Source organism: Mus musculus, chromosome 7 (genome assembly GCF_000001635.26).
Source record: "Mus musculus strain C57BL/6J chromosome 7, GRCm38.p6 C57BL/6J".
NCBI lineage: Eukaryota > Metazoa > Chordata > Mammalia > Rodentia > Muridae > Mus > Mus musculus.
In genome coordinates this window covers 115,696,679-115,717,024 of record NC_000073.6, presented here as the reverse complement: position 1 = coordinate 115,717,024, position 20,346 = coordinate 115,696,679, and the positions used below count along the sequence as shown (strand labels likewise).

Below are 20,346 nucleotides of genomic sequence, written 5' to 3'. Positions count from 1 at the left end.
CTGTTGGGTGGGGGTAATCCATAGGCATCAATTATGTCCAGTTGATTGATGGTGTTAAGGTCACCCATTCCTTACTGATTTTTATGCCTGCTGGCTCTGTCCATTTTATGACAAAAGGATGTTAAAATATTCAGCTATGAGAGTGGATCCATCTATTTCTCCAAGCAAATCTTGCCCAGTGTGTTGGGATGTTCTCTTGCTGGTGTATGCATATCAAGGATGGTCATGTCTTGTAGAGTTGCTAAGGAAGATGATCCCCTAACCCTGATAACGTTCTCTGCTCTGAAGTATGATCAGTCTGAACTTCTTACAGCTGCTCCCATTTCTTCTGCACAGTGGTAGCATAGCAAACCTTCCTCTACCTCATTCCTTAATCTATGTATCTTTATATCAACAGTGCTTTCTTTTAGACAAACTATAGTTGGGTGTTCTGTGATTGGCCCCACTACCCCTGTAACTTGGTGCATTCAGACCTTTGATTGTGTATGGTTTCCATAGAGTTGGACTGAGATGCACCACTGTGCTGCTATTGTTGGTGCTTAACCTGTGTTCTCAGTCCTACTTTAGCCTTTGATACCTTTTCTACCTGATGTGGATCTATTAGAATTAATTTTGTAGTTTGCAAACAGTAATAGATTTGTCATGGAACCTTTACAAATAGGTATCACTACCATGTCTTTGCATGTATTTCTCTGCCCACTCCTCCTGTGGTCTAAATCTAGCGTTTATATGATTTCCTCTTCTCTCTTAGATAATCAGTTATAGTTTTGTTAGGACATTTCTCAGTCACTGCCTAGAGTTTGCAGACGAGATTTATAGCAAATCCAAGTGAACTTTCCAGTAGTTCACGTCTAGGACGAGAGCCATATAAGAGTGGCTTTTGTCTCTAAGTCTTTCTGGTCAGCCTTCCTTCTGTTGCCCTCACACCTTTACTCAGACACAGCCACCATTAGAAGGGGCAGCCATGTTGAGATATGCACACCATTATACATACTGCTTTCACTCACTGTTGCTATCGTTTTTTAACTAAGTGGTTCAGTAGAGCCCAAGACCAGGTGAGGCACCACCTCTTCCCTAGTCTGAGCCACTGATAGCACTATTGGCCTCTCTCTGAAGAACAGCTTTTACTTTTCTTATGAGGATGCTTTTGTCTAAGGAAATCTTTCTTTTCCACTTTGTTTTTAAAAGGTAACTTCACAGCATACAGAGTCCCAAGTGATTTTTCTTGTGTGTTTTGTTCACCTGGTGGTGTGGCTTGAATGTGTTCCTCAGCTTTAGCTTCAATGCAGTGGTGGTGAAGTGGGATCTTTATCAAGTAATTAGAGTATGTGAATGCTCCCTCATGGACAGACTCTACCATTGTGGTGGGATGACATGTCAGCTACTTTCCTGTTACTAGGCTAAGACCCATGGCCAAGAGCAGCTTAAAGAAAGAGTTGTTCAGAATTGTAAGACCAGGGTGTTTAAAATCACACTTAATGTGTTAAAGGTTTTTGTGGAGAAAGTCAGCAGCATGCAGAAGTAGACAAGCAACATAAGCAAAGCGATAGGAATTCCAAGAATTGAAAGAAACCAATATAGTGAAATAAAATATACGTTTGATGGTTTTCTGAGCAGGTGCTATAGGTATCTGATCATCTCTGAGCTTGAGTGCACATTGGTAGAAATCGCCAAAGCAGAATATCAAGCAGCAGGGGGTGGGGAGGATAATACTTTAAAACAAAGAATCCAAACAGTAATTGTTGATAATTTAGTGTCAAAGGCCAAATCGCAGAAAGAGGACATGCAGAAAACACCAAAGCACATATGTAAAAAACACAAAAATGGCAAATACGTGTTAGTCATCTTGGGTGTTCTTTGTATCTGTCTTGTGAGTTTTGCTTATGTCTACCTGTATTGTGAATTGTGGTTCATTATGGGCCCATCTGTGTTGTGAGCTGGGTTTGTTTGTCCCTATGCTTGAGTTGTGGTTCTTTGTGTGTTTGTCTGTGCAGTGAGTTGTGGTTCTTTGGGTGTTCCTGTGTGTGAGTTGTGATTCTTTGTGCAAATCTCCCATTTGGGGACAGCAGCTTGTCACATGATCTCTTTTTCTCTAAAGGACGTAGGAAGAGTTGTCAACTTTCAGTCTGTTGAGCATTTTACTTGTAATTGGGGTGGAATGGTGACTTCTGAACTCCTTATACTGCTGGATTGGAAGTCAGAAGTTGATTATATAGACTATAACTTTTTCCTTATCTCTCTGTTGCTATTTCTCTTTCCTACATCTGATTAGAGTCTTCAGGGAAACAGCATTTGCCTTTAATAATTACACTTGCTGGAAATTCCTCTGTTCTTAGACTGCTCAGTGTATAGTCACACCAGGTGTGGGGTTTAAGTGTTATAATGAGACTTATTTATCCCCAACAGAACGGTCAGATGCTTTGTTACCTTTGTCCCAGTAAGGGACATTGTGTTGCACAGCGTCTGAATCTTTGTGGAACTTAACGGTCCCACTCCTGCCTTATTTCTAATACTTATACTTGGTAATACTTTTTGTGTATATAAATAACTTAAAATGTTTATTATCGTTTTTCTTATCTATAAATTATTTGTTTGTATGTGTGTATGTGTGTGTGTGTATGTGTGTGTGTGTGTGTGTGTGTGTGTGTGTGTGTGTGTAGTTCAGAAGACAACCTGCTGGAGTTTGTTCTCTCTTTGAACTAGATAGGCCCTCTGATCCATTCAGGTCATGAGGCTTGGAGAGAGAGTCCCTTTTCCTGTGATGCATCTTGCAGATCCCTGTTAAGGTTTTTGTATGTAGATTATAAAGGAGACTCACCTATATATTATTTTCTCTTAAACTTTTTGAAGACTCCTGTTACAGCTTTTTGTGTGTAGATTTTAAAGGAGATCCATCTATATATTATTTTCTCATAAACTTTTTGATCAAAATTTGTTGGCCTCATGAGTTGAATAGTTTGCTTTTAGACTTTTTCTTGTTTTTTTGTTTTTGTTTTTTACATTTTTTTTATTTATTAGGTATTTTCTTCATTTACATTTCCAATGCTATCCCAAAAGTCCCCCATACCCTCCCCCCCACTCCCCTACCCACCCACTCCCACTTCTTGGCCCTGGCGTTCCCCTGTACTGAGGCATATAAAGTTTGCAAGACCAATGGGCCTCTCTTTCCAATGATGGCCGACTAGGCCATCTTCTGATACATATGCAGCTAGAGACATGAGCTCCGGGGTGTACTGGTTAGTTCATATTGTTGTTCCAACTATAGGGTTTCAGACCCCTTTAGCTCCTTGGGTACTTTCTCTAGCTCCTCCATTGAGGGCCCTGTGATCCATCCAATAGCTGACTGTGAGCATCCACTTATGTGTTTGCTAGGCCCTGACATAGCCTCACAAGAGACAGCTATATCTGGGTCCTTTCAGCAAAATCTTGCTAGTGTATGCAATGGTGTCAGCGTTTGGAGGCTGATTCTGGGATGGATCCCCGGGTATGACAGTCTCTAGATGGTCCATCCTTTCATCTCAGATCCAAACTTTGTCTCTGTAACTCCTTCCATGGGTGTTTTGTTCCCAATTCTAAGAAGGGGCAAAGTGTCCACACTTTGGTCTTCGTTCTTGAGTTTCATGTGTTTTGCAAGTTGTAACTTGTATCTTGGGTATTCTAAGTTTCTGGGCTAATATCCACTTATCAGTGAGTACATATCATGTGAATTCTTTTGTAATTGGGTTACCTCACTCAGGATGATGCCCCCCCCCCCAGGTCCATCCATTTGCCTAGGAATTTCATAAAGTCATTCTTTTTAATAGCTGAGTACCGAATGGCTGAGAAGCACCTGAAAGCATCCTTAATCATCAGGGAAATGCAAATCAAAACAACCCTGAGATTCCACCTCACACCAGTCAGAATGGCTAAGATCAAAAATTCAGGTGACAGCAGATGCTGGTGAGGATGTGGAGAAAGAGGAACACTCCTCCATTGTTGGTGGGATTGCAAGCTTGTACAACCACTCTGGAAATCAGTCTGGTGGTTCCTCAGAAAATTGGACATAGTACTACCAGAGGATCCAGCAATACTTCTCCTGGGCATATATCCAGAAGATGTTCCAACTGGTAAGAAGGACACATGCTCCACTATGTTCATAGCAGCCTTATTTATAATAGCCAGAAGCTGGAAAAAAACCGGATGTCCCTCAACAGAGGAATGGATACAGAAAATGTGGTACATTTACACAATGGAGTACTACTCAGCTATTAAAAAGAATGGTTTTGGATTTTTAAAAAAAGTGTTTGTATGAGATTACTATTTCTTCCTTGACTCTTTGGAAAAATTCACCAATTTGGCAAATTTGGGGTCAAAGTGACCTCAGTGATCAATTTTCTGTCTTTGTGTGTGTGTGTGTAATTTTCCAGCAAATTTTGATTTTATCTAAACTTTCAATTTATTAGCATAAAGGTTTTCATAGTAACCATGAATTGTTATATTAGTCTGTCATCATCAATACTGTTTTGTTTTCTTTGTGTATTACACTGCCATGTTTTTAAAAAGGCATATTCTACTCTTGCTTTTGGCCACATAGGGATAACTGGTCCTGGATTAACCCCTTCAGTACAGACAGTCAGAATCCTCATTAAGTGTCTTGAGAAAGTAGAAAATAGGAAACTAAAGAAACACTAGCATTAGTGAATGGAGACATGGAAACCAGAAACCAGAATATTCATACACTCTGAACAAAGAAAAGCAGCGTTTAGAGAATGTGACTACAGACAGTCAAGTGTAGGCTAAGAAAGAAGCAAAATTCAAAACGCTAAACTTTAGCGTTTAGTAGAAACTTTCCAAACCAGAGAACACAGGGAAAAGGCTCAAAAATGAACAGAACTGCAGGGCTGAGCCTATGGAGCTGATTGTTAGCTGTGCTGGCGGTAGGAGTGCCTGAAGGAGGCAACTGAGGAAGTTTTAAAGAAATAATTGCAGAAAATTCTAAGTTTCTTTAAGAATGTAAGCCTCTAGTTCCATGGAGCAGAAATAAGTGTCAGCTGGTGCCTGCTCCATGCCTAACTCTCTAAGCCTCTGTGCATCAATAACATAGTTTCAAAATATAAAGAAGACTCGAGAGCACTGAAATAAAAGGCACACCCACAGTTCAGTTATTGTTGGAAAATCTGGTAAATGTAGAGGATCTGAACAAAACTTTCAATCCCCAGGACGTAATTGATGGTGACAGCACATGGCAGATGCAAACTTATGCATAATTATCCTTTTTAAGTGAATTTAGAGTTTTGCATAAAGTTTATGTGTGTTATAAGCAAGTCTCTGTAAAGATGAAAGACTTAACTTTAAAAAGAGTATGTTTTCTGGTTACATGGAAAAAGATAACAAACTGATAAGAAAAGAAAATTAAAAATCTCCCAAACAGTAACTAAACCACCAGGCTTAAATCAACCATGGCTTAATGAAGAAATATCATATACAGCCACAAAATATATTTAACTACATGACAATGAGAAATTAATCTGACAAGAATATATCAGACCAGCTAAGACAATGCTGGAGAGAAATACAGAATTTTATGTGCACATTTAAGCAATAAGTACAATTTAAAATTGAGCTATAAATTCAGAAAAATCTTACCAACCCTTTTGTTTTGTAAGTAAAGCAATCCTAAGATGCATTTGAAGCTGCTCATGACCAAGCCGAGAGCACACCCTCATTCTGTGTGAGCTCGTCCGAGTACAACAGTGCTGGCAAAGTGAATGTCTGTAAGGTCAAGGGACCATCTGCAGGGCAGGCAGAAATCCAGCAGCAGCCTCCCCAGTCTCTTGACCCCCGCACCCCCAGATCATGAAAGAAGGAAAAAGATAGTCTTCAAACAGTTAATGTTGAAGCAACTAGACACAAAGTTTACATTGCCTGTTTCACTCATAGAACATAAAACAAATGAAAATGAACTTCAAGTTGAATATAAAACTGGGACTATAAAATTTTTTATTATAACTTTTATTATTGAGATTATAATATAATTACACCATGCCCCTATTTCCCTCCCTCTACATCTTCCCAATTAACACAAATTATTTTTTTAAGTCATGGCTTATTTTCCTATATATATATATATATATATATATATATATATATATATATACTATATATATGTAATATACATGTAACTATATATATCACAATATATGTATATATATATATATATATATATATATATATATATATATATCATGCTCAGTTTCTATAATGTTACTCATATGTATTTTCTTCAAAGCTGATCATTTGGAATTGGATAACCAATAAGAAAGACTATTTCTTCTATTCTCAGCATTCCTTAGGTGCCTATAGTTCTTTATGTTGAGTTGAGGCTTCATGGTCTTTCCCCTGTCCACATTAGCATGTCTATTTTTGTTCTCATTCAAGTTATGCTTAGGCACTCATGTTGGTAAGACTTTATGGGTGTACCTTTACATTACTTGGGGACAGAATAAATTCCCTGATTCTCAGACTCTTAAAATATTTTTGTTGTCACTTCTGCAATGTTCCCTGAGACATAGGATAGAAATTGTTTTGTAGAAATATTCACTAGGACTGGGCTCCAGAACTCTGAATTTTGATTGGTTGTAGTTTTCTGTAATGTTCTCTGTCACAAAGAAAAGTTGCCTTGATGAGAGATGAGGGCTCCACTTATCTGTGGGTATAAGGGCCAATATTTATAATCTAATTAGGGAGTATACTGGTTTAGGAACATGGTGTTGTGGGTTCTCCTCCAAGACCCATGGCTTCATTAGTTCCAGTAGTTGGCTAGGTTTCCAGTACCAGGTATAGTGAAACTCATAGAGATTCACCAGTCTCTGATTCCTGAATCCTGGGATTAAAAGTATGCTTCCACCACCAGGCTTGATTAGGTATTTTTAAAGCTCCAACCTGCAGACACTGAAGCAAATACAACATATTGGCTTATCTCACCAAGGCTGAGAATTGCATTTGACTTTCACATTGGAGAGTATAATATGATGTAAGGCATCATGCTCTCTGCTCCTCACTTCTGTGTGTATTTTCTCTTAGGACAATCAGGGTCTGTCTGTGTTATCCACAATAATCCCAGGTCCACACACTTTTTTTCTTCTGACCTGAGCATGAGAGAGGCTTTTAATAATCTAGGAAGAGCATTCTGATGAATCAAAATTCTTTGTGTGATCAGGAGGAGCAGCAGAAAGCAGAGAACAGAGTCTGCAGTTGGCAACTCCTGCAGTGGTTGTGTTTGGATGAACAGGTGGGATGTGCAAGATAGCAGTAGCATTCAGAGTGTTGGAGAGAGAGCTAAGTGGCTGAGGACCTCGGTTTGATCTCCAGAACCCAAGTGAAAGACCACACAGAACAAGATACAAATGCCAGGGAGACAGAGACAAGAAGATCCCTGGGACTCACTGGCCAACCGCTCCATAGGTACTGTGAGCTCTCAGTTCAGTGAGAGACACTCACTGTCTTAAATATGTGGGATCAGTGGAGGAATACATCTGATATTTACCTTGGGCTTCTACATGGGGCCCCCCAAACCCAGGGATACATGTATGCCCAGAATCAGAGAATTAAAAATGATTTCTCAGAAAAATGAATATAGGGTTCTGGGGATGTAACTCAGTTGGTAGAGTACTTGTCTACCAGGTACAAGGCCCTCAGTTAGATCCCTGGCACTTTATATACAGCACGGAGGGTTAATGGTCTACATAGGGAGTTCTAGGCTAGGCCAGCCTGGACTATGGGAGATCCTGCTTAAAAATACAAAACAAATAAGCAAACAAATGGAACACATTAGACACCCCAAAATAATTAAATTGTATCCATAATCTAATATTATTTTTAAAAACCAGGTACATATAAATCTGACACAGTAAAACAAATAGTTGATAACTATATACAACAGGACCAGCGGTAACTAAAGTGGAAATGTCATTGGTAGGATATATTTTAGCAATATGGCTACCTCCAGGTTTTTTTGTTTTGTTTTGTTTTTGTTTTTGTTTTTAGTATTGTAACAATGTTGACTTTTATTAGATATTTTCTTTATTTACATTTAAATGTTATCCCCTTTCTTAGTTTCCCTTCGGAAAATCCCCTATCTCCTCCCCCTGTTCCCCAACTCTCCTACTCCCATTCCTGGTCCTGGCATTCCCCTATACTGGGGCATAGAGCCTTCACAGGACCCAGAGCCTCTCCTCCCATTGATGACTGACTAGGCCATTCTCTGCTACATATACAGTTAGAGCCACAAGTTCCACCATGTGGTTTTGTTTTTTTGTTTGTTTGTTTTTTTCGTTTTTGTTTTTGTTTTTTTGATTGGTGATTTAGTTTCAAGGAGCTCTGAGGGTACTTGTTAGTTCATATTGATGTTCCTCCTATGGGGCTTCAAACCCCTTCAGCTCCTTGGGTACTTTCTCTAGCTCCTTCATTGGGGACCCTGTGCTCCGTCCAATGGATGATTGTGAGCATCCACTTCTGTTTTTGCCAGGCACTGGCAGAGCCTTGCAGGAGACAGCTCTATCAGGCTCCTGTCAGCAAGCTCTTTTTGGCATCTGCCATAGTGTCTGGTTTTGATGGTTGTTTATGGGATGGATCCCCAAGTGGGGCAGTCTCTGGATGGTTGTTCCTTTCAGTCTCTGCTCCAAACTTTGTCTCTGGGTATTTTGTTCCCCCTTCTAAGAAGGATTCTGAGCTTCTGGGCTAATATCCTCTTATCAGTGAGTGCCTATCATGTGTGTTCTTTTGTGATTGGGTTACCTCACTCAGGATGATATCCTCCAGATTCATCCATTTGTCTAAGAATTTCATAAATTCATTGTTTTTAATAGCTGCATAGTACTCCATTGTGTAAATGTATCACATTTTCTGTATCCATTCCTCTGTTGAGGGACATCTGGGTTCTTTCCATCTTCTGGCTATTATAAATAAGGGTGCTATGAACATAATGGAGCATATGTTCTTATTACATGCTGGAGCATCTTCTGGGTATATTCCCAGGGCTGGTATTGCTGGATCTTCCGGTAGTACTATGTCCAATTTTCTGAGGAACCGCCAAACTGATTTCCAGAGTGGTTGTACCAGCTTGCAGTTCCACCAGCAATGGAGTTTCTAACAGACATTTCTAGTACATTCAAACAGTGCAGCATCTGAGGTCTCCTGTGCAAGCGGTGACAGTGGACTAAGGCCTCAGGCTGCACATGTGGCTCTCCCTCAGGAAAATGAAACCTTTCTTGGAAGAAATGACCTGTTGAGTTCGAAGCATTTTTGAAAGAGCTTTGTACTGGTTGCTTAGTGGATGGTATATAAGAAAGGAAAAGTTTCAGTTTAAATGAGATGGAAAAAGCAAACTGGAGGGTCAGAAACACTAGCCAAGCACCATGTGTAGGGGACTGGGCTGCTGGACACCACTGACTTTCCCTGAGGTAACCTGTCTTCTTGGCACCCTGTCCAAAGAGTGAATGTTTGTGTCTATATCTGAAGCTCCTGTTAGCGAGTGTAAAAGCACCCCTTTCCCACTGCTGGCTGCTGGGATGCACAGGCCACAGCACTGATGGTTAAACAGTGATTTAAATAGTCTCCGGTAAAGCAAGCACTGAGGCACAGTCAAGTGGTCCCCATCTGTTTGAAGTCAGTGATGCCAGAGCTTCCTCATCCTCACTCCTTTCTAACTCATTCGGAAATGGCTGTTACAGCTCTAGACCAGGCTGTGAGCCCTGCAGTCACCTGTAGCATGTCCTTCCTTTCCGGTGTTGACCCTACAGTGGCAATGCTTTGATGACCAGGCGAGAGGTAGATCATCTGGTTTGGGAATGATCCCCAAACTCATGTTTTATGTGCTAGGAGCCTTGGCCAGAAGATGAGAGAGGTAGATGGCTTTTGCCTGCTCATATAGAACAGTGTGACTTTCATGAATGTATGCTCAGTGCCAGTTGTCAGGGATGCCTAAGAAAAACTCTGGTAGATAAAAATAGTACCTGGAGAAAAGATTGCCCCTAACACGAAGATGCTTACATGTGAGCCTGGCAGGGCTTAGAAGTGCAGCCTCTGTTTCCTTATGAACATCCCAGAGTCTTGCATCTAATCGTTCTAACAACATTTCCAACACCTTGATTTCTTCCCCCACATGGTGCCTCCTGCAAACACACCCCCTCACTCACAGCATATTGTTCAGTAAAGTGGCTGTGGAATTAACATTTTTCCTGGAAGGACTATATCTGATTTAATGACCAAATCATTTTAAGGCAGCACAACAGAATTTTACAGAAACGAAATCTCTCCCTTCACACGGATCATGCGTGTTTTACTCGAGTATTGAGTCATTAGCATGTTTATAATGGTTCTAATTTAGCACAACATTTTCTGAATTTTATCCTTGAGTCATTTACAAATTGTTCTTATTGAGTAAACAAAGGGAACAGATTGCATTTTATACTTAGCAATTTATCTGAAAGAAGAGGGGAGGGTTAATTGTTTTAAAGTTTTGGTCTGTTTGGGGAAGTGAGCCTGCTTTCTCATTGCTAGGCATACTTGCCTTTCTTCTCATCTTTTTGGATGGAGGGTATGCTGTGGAGGAGGAAAATGAAGACAAGGAGTAGACCAAGGTTGGCCACTCCCACAGGGGAGTGTGGAGCACAAGGGGGCTGGCACGAGATTATCCCAAACAGTTGGTGCATTCCTTAATGATCAAGTGCTTGACAAGTCCAGTCCTTCCTGGCAGAGCATCTGTGTTGATGTTTATACCGCTGTCCTGCTGTATGGGAAAGGCATGCTTTCTCTGCTGTGCCTAAAAATAGGATAGCATTGTATGAGATAGTTTAAGATAGCAGAAAGATTTAAGAGGTTAAAGGTTTGACTTTCAGATCAGCAAAGCTCAGTGATATAGTGTGCACGGCTCTTTCCAAACTGGATTTTCTGTGGAGTTGCTGGCGATCTGCACACTGGGTTAGAGAAGTTATTTCTAGGTTTGTTTGGTTCAGTCTCAAAAACACACTCTGTGGGCTTTTCTGTCAGCTCCCTGCATGAAGAGCTTGCTTGAAAACAGACTCTATTTATACCCCTTGTTCTTATTTGGAAAGTCAGTTGTTTCATTTTGTGTGTGTGTGTGTATGTGTGTGTGTGTGTGTGTGTGTGTGTGTGTATGTATAAGGACAGTCATCATGGAGAATTGCTTTGTATGTTATAGTGACTTCAGAATAAAACTGGCACATTTTAGGGTCTAATTATTTTTAGTGAGCTTGGAGGGTTTTAATTAAAATTTAAGAGTGCTCTTCAAGCTCTCCAAGCTCCAATTTTATCCCTTGTATTGTGGAGCGCTTGCCACTGTGTGGAAAGATGTACAGTAGCTGATGACTGCATCTGAATGTCCCCCAGTGAAAGCACTTGGGGCCACCGAGGGGCAAGGAAACATACAGTGTCAGGTTTGACTGGAAATTAAAGTCATTGGGCACTTCAGATAAGTATCAGTATTTGGGGATATAGAGAAAAGTGACTGCATTTGAAATAGGTGATTCTGATGGTAAAACGAAGGGATGCCTTTACAACGGTCTTAAGCACCATAAAGCACACATTCCTTCTAATGTGTACACAGGAACTGAGGCATTTGCTTCTTCACTGGAATATTTGAACGATATTTTCTGTCTCATGTTTGCGATATTCTAACACTCTGATTTTCAGTGTCACATGGAAATGAAAGGAGTAACAAATGTTTACTCACAGATAAACTGTTTCAAGTACATGGAGACATTCCCATTATTCTGTCTTTTTCCTTGGCTTTAATTATGATTTATTTACTCTCTGACACAGAAGATAAACCTTTATCATAGTACTCCTGAAGCCATATGTATATGTATACATGTGTGTGTGTGTGTATTGAGTAATTGAAAAACCTTTCTTAGAATATCAGTGCACAGATTAACCCCCCTTGCTCTTCTGTTATTCCATAGTGTGTTATTAGCCAGTACATTAGCACACCATGGTGAGTCACATCCTTTACTCAGCCCAACGCCTCACTTTCTAAGAAGTAGAACCATAGTTTGCAATCTGTTTTACAGTGTATTTTAAATAAATAAGTCCTGAATTGTATCTTTCTTTTGTTAGCAAAAGTTTAGAATATGTTTCCTGAAAGATAAAAACTTGAATTTGAAAAAAATAAGCAAGCAAACAAAATACCCAAACTCACCCGCTAACCAGCCTAGCAACAGCTACATAACCCAGTCTAGAGATATGGAATCTCTACATCTTTGCTTCAAATGGAGAATAGCAAAAATCAGATTTCTATCATTCATAAATTAATAGGCAAAATAATCTGAGGTCCCGGGTTTCACTGAGAAAGTGTTGGGGAGGATGGAATAGCCTCTGGTGATGCGCTACACAATGTCAGGGCACTGTAAGTTATACCTGGTTTTACTTATGTGTTTACTTATGGGGCTACTGTGTACCATGCATAGTATTATGATCCTTCCAGTATTGAAGAGTCATTTGGTTGTGTAGCTGCAGACAGCTCAGTCACAGAAGTTTGAACAGCCAAACTTAGATAATGAAATTTACTGTCACTGTCTCCTTGAGTGGAGAGTTGTTTTCAGGTTAATCAAATAAAACATATTTGTTCCATGACAGAGAGTTGTTTTCAGATTAATCAGATAAAACGCATTTGATCCATGATAGAACCCTAAACTATTTAGGGGACTTTTTTTTTTTTTCCCCATTTAGAATCACTGTGACTGTTTTATTGAAGACACTGTCTTGCTCTTTCTGTGTGGAGTGTAAGGTCTCATTTATGTAGTTTTCCCTCTTTGATCTCTGAAGTTGTGCTAAATCATGATGGGATAAGGTCTGCTCTGACCAGCTGCCTGCTGCTGCTGTGCTGGAAGGCTGTTGTAGAATGGAAAGGGAGCCTTACACTTAACCTGCATCCCTACCCAGATATTGAGTGCATTAGTATGATCCATGGGACTGGGACCTTTGACAATAAACTTGTCATAGGTAACTTTGAACCTGTTATATGTTTCCTCATCTCTGATCCGAGAGCCCCCAGGACAGAGTGGCTGGGTGACAGCCAGCTCCTGGCCCATCACATTCATTTCACTTGCTTTACCCTACAGCACCAACGTGGTTCTTGAGGGTCTGGCAGTCAGATGAGCAGCCAAGAGACACTATTCATTTCAAGCCCTAGAAGTAAGATCAAAGGATGATGAAGTTGTATGAAGTGACTATTTATTAGTGCCCTCAGATAAATATTATCTGTGGTTGTTATTAAATATCTTCCTGTCTATAAATGTAGAGACACAAAGCCTGTTTTATCTTTTCCTTCAGCTTTTTCTACCTAAGCAGGAGCTGGTGTAGCTGGGTCTCTGTGTTAGCAAGGATGGATGTTTTAGTAGAATGTCACATGCTTTGGATCCTGTAAATGTATAGCTTTCCTGTGAAGCCTGCTGGGTTTGTGTCCGAGCATCCGTTCCTGTTGTCCATAGAGCTGTCTCCATCTCCCATGGAGCTTCAGCGTTCTCTCCTGGGATCTCTGGGGTATTTTGAATCTATTTATAGAAATTATAGAGATGCTTTACATCATGTGTGTGAACTTGACTTGACTTTGTTACCATCCTTGTTATACTGTGTTTTTTTCTGATGGGTATAGCATCTTAACTCTAACTTAACCAGACTTTTGGCTCCTGCATCTGTGCTAGTGAGCATCAGTTTAGTGCAATGACAAAACCTACAATGATAGGTGAAAATGTAGCAAGCCCTAGTAGAGTGTAAAATTCAAGACTCTATTAATCTGTCTCACTGTTATCTAATGTTATAGCCATCTTGGTCTGATTGGAGAAACAGTAAGGTCTGGCATGCATGCCTTTGAAGATTCGCTCCTTGGCTCTGTAAACTCAGTCTTAACATTAGAAAAAATACAGGTGCTGAACAAACCACATGCAGCATCTCTGATGTGATGTGGAGAGAAGGCAGGGAGAGGTGGGGCTCTCACTTAATAGCCCTTCTCTGTAGACAGAACATGGCCCTGTGACAGCATTAGCCCTTTCATGGCACTAGATCTGGATTCCATCCATTCCCTGATTGATTGATCTCGTCACAAACAAACGTTAATTGTTTTCAGCAATACTTTCTAATCATGTGAAGGTCTTCTCATCTCTTAAGCAAGGATCACTGCCTTTTCCAAAGCTTATCTAGCCTCTAAAGCCCTTTAGAGCCATCTTGACCTAACTGTCAATCTGAAAAATTCAAGGCGGATTTGGAAGCTAAAGGGGGAAAAATCCTGAAAGAGAAAATGCTGAAAAGATAGGTGCTGATATGGGGGAGAAAAAGCATTTGGAACTGGAGGAACCATTTTAAATATAATTTGAAAAGAATGTTATCAGAATTTTGACACTTGGAATGCTAAAGTTTAATGGGAGTTTTAAAATCTGCATTCCCTGGAACCATGGTCTATTTGTTAAGAGCTGAGCCTTGGAAAGGTACACGCAGACAGTGCTAAGCAGGAGGCTTGCTTGTGAGTCCATCTGTCCTGAAAAGAAAACAACACACCCAGAAGAAAAGAGATTGTTAGCACTGTGTTCTCATGTTTGGACTCCTGTGATATCGTGAATCTTTATAAATGCATATGTGCTTACTCCCTGTAATCTAGAGCATTATTTTAAAGTGCAGAAGGTGGACAGTATTTAAACAGATCCTTTCTTTAATAAACATATATATTAGTTTTTGTATAAAAGTTTTAGAAGATTTCACCATGAGGGTGCAAAGAGCATCTTAATTTTATTTACTTGCCTGATTTTTAGTTTTTCAAAGTGGAATTTCTTTTTTATGTGCTAGTGGTTACAGGTCAGTTGGCTTCTTCTCTCTTAACAATTTATCGTTGTTTCTTGCACAGCATATAAATTTTACTTAACTTTTTAAAAAATTGCCTGGGCTAAAAGAAATATTATCTAAATCTAAAGCCACAGGGACGAGCCTTTGTTCTGTCTTACCAGTCTGATAAATGATAAACATTGATTAATATTGCTAGAATTAGGCTGCTAAGCATGGATTAGGGAACACTATCATCCTGGGGCAATAGTTTACCTTAGCTATGGGGTTTTATTATAGAGTGATGGCGGAATTAAAGCAACAGCAGCGGAAACAGCATTTGTTTGTTTCCCAAGGAGCCAGTTGCTCAGGCAGCTCACCCTCTGGGTCCATAGCACACATCTTTAATACTTGCTTTTGTATTTTAATAGATTCCTCCTGCATGGAAAAACTACTTTCAAAAGATTGGAAGGAAAAAATGGAAAGACTAAATACGAGTGAACTTCTTGGAGAAATCAAAGGTAAAATATAAAAATTATCGAATGTGTTCAGTTATTGGTTCACATACTTCATGCAGCTGCTGGTCTTTGTGCCAGGACCCTAAATTCTCATTTCTAAATTACTAAAGGGTAAAGAAATCTACTCTTCTTTCCATGGAAGAATGGATGTGACACATCCCTGAATGTCTTCTCTGTAAAGTGTGCTCTATGGATATCTTCTGCCCCCAGTGTCAGTGTACAAACTACCTTGTGGATCTACTTGACAAAGATGATGGAGAGGAAGTTTTGTCAAACAATGAACTGTTTAAAATAACGTTTGTTCTCTTAGGATCATAGTACTAGCACAGTTTATAGATTGAAATTATGTGATTTCTTTTTTCCCCCTGCAAATTGGCTCTCTATAAAATCCCCCAAAAAGCAGATAGAAAACGCCCCGCATCACAACTTATGGGTAATTTTGGAGACCTATTTACCTTGCTTCCCATCCTGTCTATATCACTTTATGTCTGAGTAGTTTTGGCTAAACACTGGAGTTTCCTACATCTCTTTCTCCATGGAGGTGATATGGGCAACTACTTTATATGAGAGAGAGAGAGAGAGAGAGAGAGAGAGAGAGAGAGAGAGAGAGAGAGAGAGAGATTACACAGATTACACAAGTAAAGGTCTAGCAACTGTGTCACTTGGCACTGAGAGAATCTGGGGGCGTGTGGGTTACAGTGATGGTTACTGTTCATATGCCTATAGGACTGGGAATTGATTCATAGCAAAGAGAGTTCTGGGATTTATCATTTCCTGCCCTTGGAATCCTAAAGTACCTTTGTTTTCTAATTTACTTACTTTTGTGGTTCTGGGAACAGAACTAGACAGGAACCAGACAATGTGCTAGGAAGCCTCATAGGTTCACCCCCTGCCTGTAGGTCATCCTTCTAAATATTGAGAAATTAAGGAGTACAGTGTATTTCATCATTGCTAACCTGTGAGCAAAATGTCTGTGCATCTGGACTAATCCAGCTCTTGTGTGGACACTTTTCTGGAGGAGAAGTGTTATTTTCTTATACTTCTCTGTCTCAAGAGGAAGCCAGAGCCCCCTATAAATGCCATCAGTCATTGCTCACAAACTCAAATCCTCTTTTTGCAGGAACACTTCAGGGACTTGATCACATTAGATCTCTGGATTTATCAAACATTTTTGGGTCATATAGCTCAGTTAAGACAACCATTTGGTAGCAGATACTTCATGAAAATGCTATTTTTAATTTATTGGAGAAAGTTGATAGAGCTCTTGTTCCATTCAACTTAATGCAAAGAACAGTTGTTCTTCCCAAAGAGTAATTAATAGCTCATTCCATTAACTAACACAGTGTCAAAAATCAAGTGGAAATGGAATATTATTTTCAATTTTACTTCTTCTGCTTTGTACTCATAAAGACCATTTGCTATTTTGGAAAAAACAGAATCTCAACATAACTGGTGGGTAGAAAGAAAAGTCATTATGACATATTCTCCATCCAGCTGCAATAACACGGCTGTGTGACTTCACACGTCATTTTGTGTTTTCTTCTCTTTCCAGAGCCATTGGCTTTATAACAGTGAGGACAGAAATGGCTTATGCAAAGGCAAGCGTTTGCCAACATGAGTGATGGGGGTCTTGCTTTCTCCCACAGCACGGAAGCTAACATTTTATTATCTCCGTGCTAACACACTTTGGCTTTTTATACACTTCAGGGTGTCTATCCTCTCATACCTTTCACTTTTATTTATATTTAATTCTAATTATGAGTTTAAAAATTCAAAAATAAGCAAAAGTTTCAGATGCTCAAAATGTGTAATTCTCAAAAGTGAAACATACAGAATCAAGATTTTCTATGCTGCTTCTCTGGAGGCCCATAACTTCCAGGGGTGAGTCTTTCTGAATTTATAGACATAAATGATAATATTCTTTCTGAATTTATAGACATAAATGATAATATTCTTTCTGAATTTATAGACATAAATGATAATATTCTTTCTGAATTTATAGACATAAATGATAATATTCTTTCTGAATTTTCTGTTTAACTTGTTCTACATTTTCCTTTTAATACATTTTAGCATTTTGTCACCACAAACATCACATACAGAAAATATATCAATCATACACTAATTAGACATTAAAAACCTTAGTAAAGTGGTAATTCCAACAGTTTGGTTTAACCGATGCTGAGAGAACACACTCTTTTTGTCCTAAGTGACTTGGCCAACTGTGTTTCTGTGCTCAGGGCATTTCTCTGAGGGTTTAAAGGTGATCTACCCTTTAAGGATTTGTTGTGGGTTTTCAGTAGCTCCAATCTTAAGCATTGTGTGTCAGTGGCTCCTATTTTCTCCTGATTCCAAAATTCATACATATCTATCTGTAAGAAATAGCATACAACACACAATAAAAACAAAAGTATTCTTTAATTCTGCATAAATCTCGTGGCACAGGCTTTCTGTTTACCTTTCATCTATACCCTGAGTTTTGTATAAAGTTAGTGTCTCCCCACTTCTGAGATGTTCCTTCTATTTCCTGCAGGTTTTCATTTGGATAGTCTTTAAAAATCAGCAGCAGCAGCATAAAGTGAGATTGCCTTGTGTCAACCAAGCCATTTTACTCAACACCAAACTGCCCATTTCCCTCTAAAGGACTTGTCTTATGCTTGCTGGCTGTCAGAACTTGAGACCCCTTGGGTATATTTAATAGTGTCATATCCTGGCACATACATGCCTGCCTTCTTTCCCCTTTAAATGTTTGAATCTGTTGAGGTTTGTTTGGGTAGATGTCTCCTACTCTTGAGATTAGATACTATTCTGCCATATTTTCTCCCAATTAGTTGGTTCTATGTTGAAACATTTAACCTTATCTTCTCTCTCTCTTCCTTCCCTCCTGAATATATTTAGATGTATAATGTCAACTAAAGTTATAGTGTTTTTTTTAAATAACATTATACATTATGACTGAATGTTGTGATCACTCTTCACTTGGAATAGTATCTTTTCTTACACTTTATTATACATTTGAAACCATTTATATATATATATATATATATATATATATATATATATATATATATATATATATATTTACTAGTGCCTTAGTAATAAATATAGAATATTTCATATTTACTATAACTTTTATCAAAGGTATTGTCACACTTTAAAAAGTTTATCTTGGATTGTTTTATATCAGTGTGTTAACATTAAAAATGTTTTAAAATTGCATTTATATAAAACTATTAGATGAACAGACATCTTTATAAAGTCATACATTTTTTTATTGGGAACAATTTATTCAATTTTTCTTTGAAGATTTATTAATTCGTGTGTGTGTGTGTGTGTGTGTGTGTGTGATGTATTGCTTAAATGTATGTGCATGCAGTACCCACCAAGGCCAGAAGAGGTCACTAGATTCCCTGTAACTGGAGTTAAACACAGTTGTGAACCACCCTGAGGGTGCTGGGAATAGAACTCAGATCACCTACTGTCATGCACTTAACCACTGGGCTTTCTCTCCACTTCCTTATTTTGGTTTTAATTCTGTACATTTCCTTATCCTTCAATATTATTTTTCTTCTGTAACTGTATTTAGAGATTATACTAAGTTTTGCAAATCAGTTTTACTGATTCACTGTATAATTTCCCTTTTACATATTTTATGTATCAATTTTTTGGGTTTTTTTTTGTTGTTTATTGGTTTTTCTATTAATTTATTTTTTACAGTCCATATTTTATTCCCCTCCCCCAATCCACCCTCTGACTTCAGAGTTCAGCATCCCATACCTCCCCCCCCACCCCCCCACCCCCCCCTACCCCCGTCTCCATGTGGATTTTTATTGAGATTACTGAGTCTAACCATGCAGCAGCTGAACGGCCTTTGTTTCATCACTTCACATCATATCACCTAGATTGCTAAGAGCAGTATAAAGCAATAGAGACAGGAGCAGAACTGTTGACATCGTTTTTAATTTATAGTGTTGGTTTTAGTATTTTACACTTTGTGTTGGCATAAGCTACTTTTAAAAATACCATCTCATGTACCCCAGGCTGGCTTGGCTGTTATAACCAAGAATGACTCTGAATCCTTGCTTTCCCTGGCACATCCCACCATGCCTATGCCAGTTATTTTTTCATTAAAATACAGTTTGCCATTGAAAATATAGTTCTTTATCATTAAAAATGGTGGCACATGCCTTTAATCCCAGCACTTGGGAGGCAGAGGCAGGTGGATTTCTGAGTTCAAAGCCAGCCTGGTCTACAGAGTGAGTTCCAGGACAGCCAGGGCTACATAGAGAAACCCTGTCTCGAAAAACCAACTATCTATCTATCTATCTATCTATCTATCTATCTATCTATACACACATATATATATAGTTTTAGTTCTAGCATCTTAGATGGCTCTAAGGAATTGTGTTGTGTTTACGGCACACTTTGCTGGTTTCGGGATTTGAGTTCATTATGAAATAAACCCAGGTTAATTGTGGGATAGTCATCTTTGAATGTCCTACAGGGTGTATCTCTTATAAATTGCATTGATTTGTATTTATCTGTAATTTATTTTTTTAATTCTTTTTTATTAGATATTTTCTTTATTTACACTTCGAATGTTATCCCCTTTCCAAGTTTCCTCTCTATTCCCTCCCCCCTCCCCCTGCTCACCCACTCCTAATTCCTGGCATTGGCATTCCTCTATACTGGGGCATATAACCTTCACAGGACAAAGGGTTTCTCCTCCCATTGATGACAGACTAGGCCATCCTCTGCTACATATACCTCTAGAGCCATGAGTCCCACCATATGTACTCTTTGGTTAGTGGTTTAGTCCCAGGGAGCTCTGGGGGTACTGGTTAGTTCATATTGTTTTTCCTCCTTTAGGGCTGTAAACCCCTTCAGCTCCTTGGGTACTTTCTCTAGCTCCTTCATTGGTGACCCTGTGCTCCATCCAATGGATGACTGTGAGCATCCACTTTGTATTTGTCAGGCACTGGCAAAGCCTTTCAGGCTTCTGTCAGCAAGCTCTTGTTGG

General features: G+C 39.2%; 1 protein-coding gene across 49 annotated transcripts in view; it reads left to right on the top strand.

Moving 5' to 3' along the window:
- Sox6 (SRY (sex determining region Y)-box 6) overlaps positions 1-20,346 on the top strand; it is a 569,905-nt gene that overhangs the window by 323,752 nt on the left and 225,807 nt on the right. For all 49 annotated transcript variants that reach the window (XM_030242289.1, XM_017322068.2, XM_030242296.1 and 46 more), the window contains one exon: positions 15,240-15,329. In XM_030242289.1, coding sequence (XP_030098149.1) covers positions 15,240-15,329 — 90 coding nt within the window. The remainder of the gene's footprint in view (positions 1-15,239; positions 15,330-20,346) is intronic.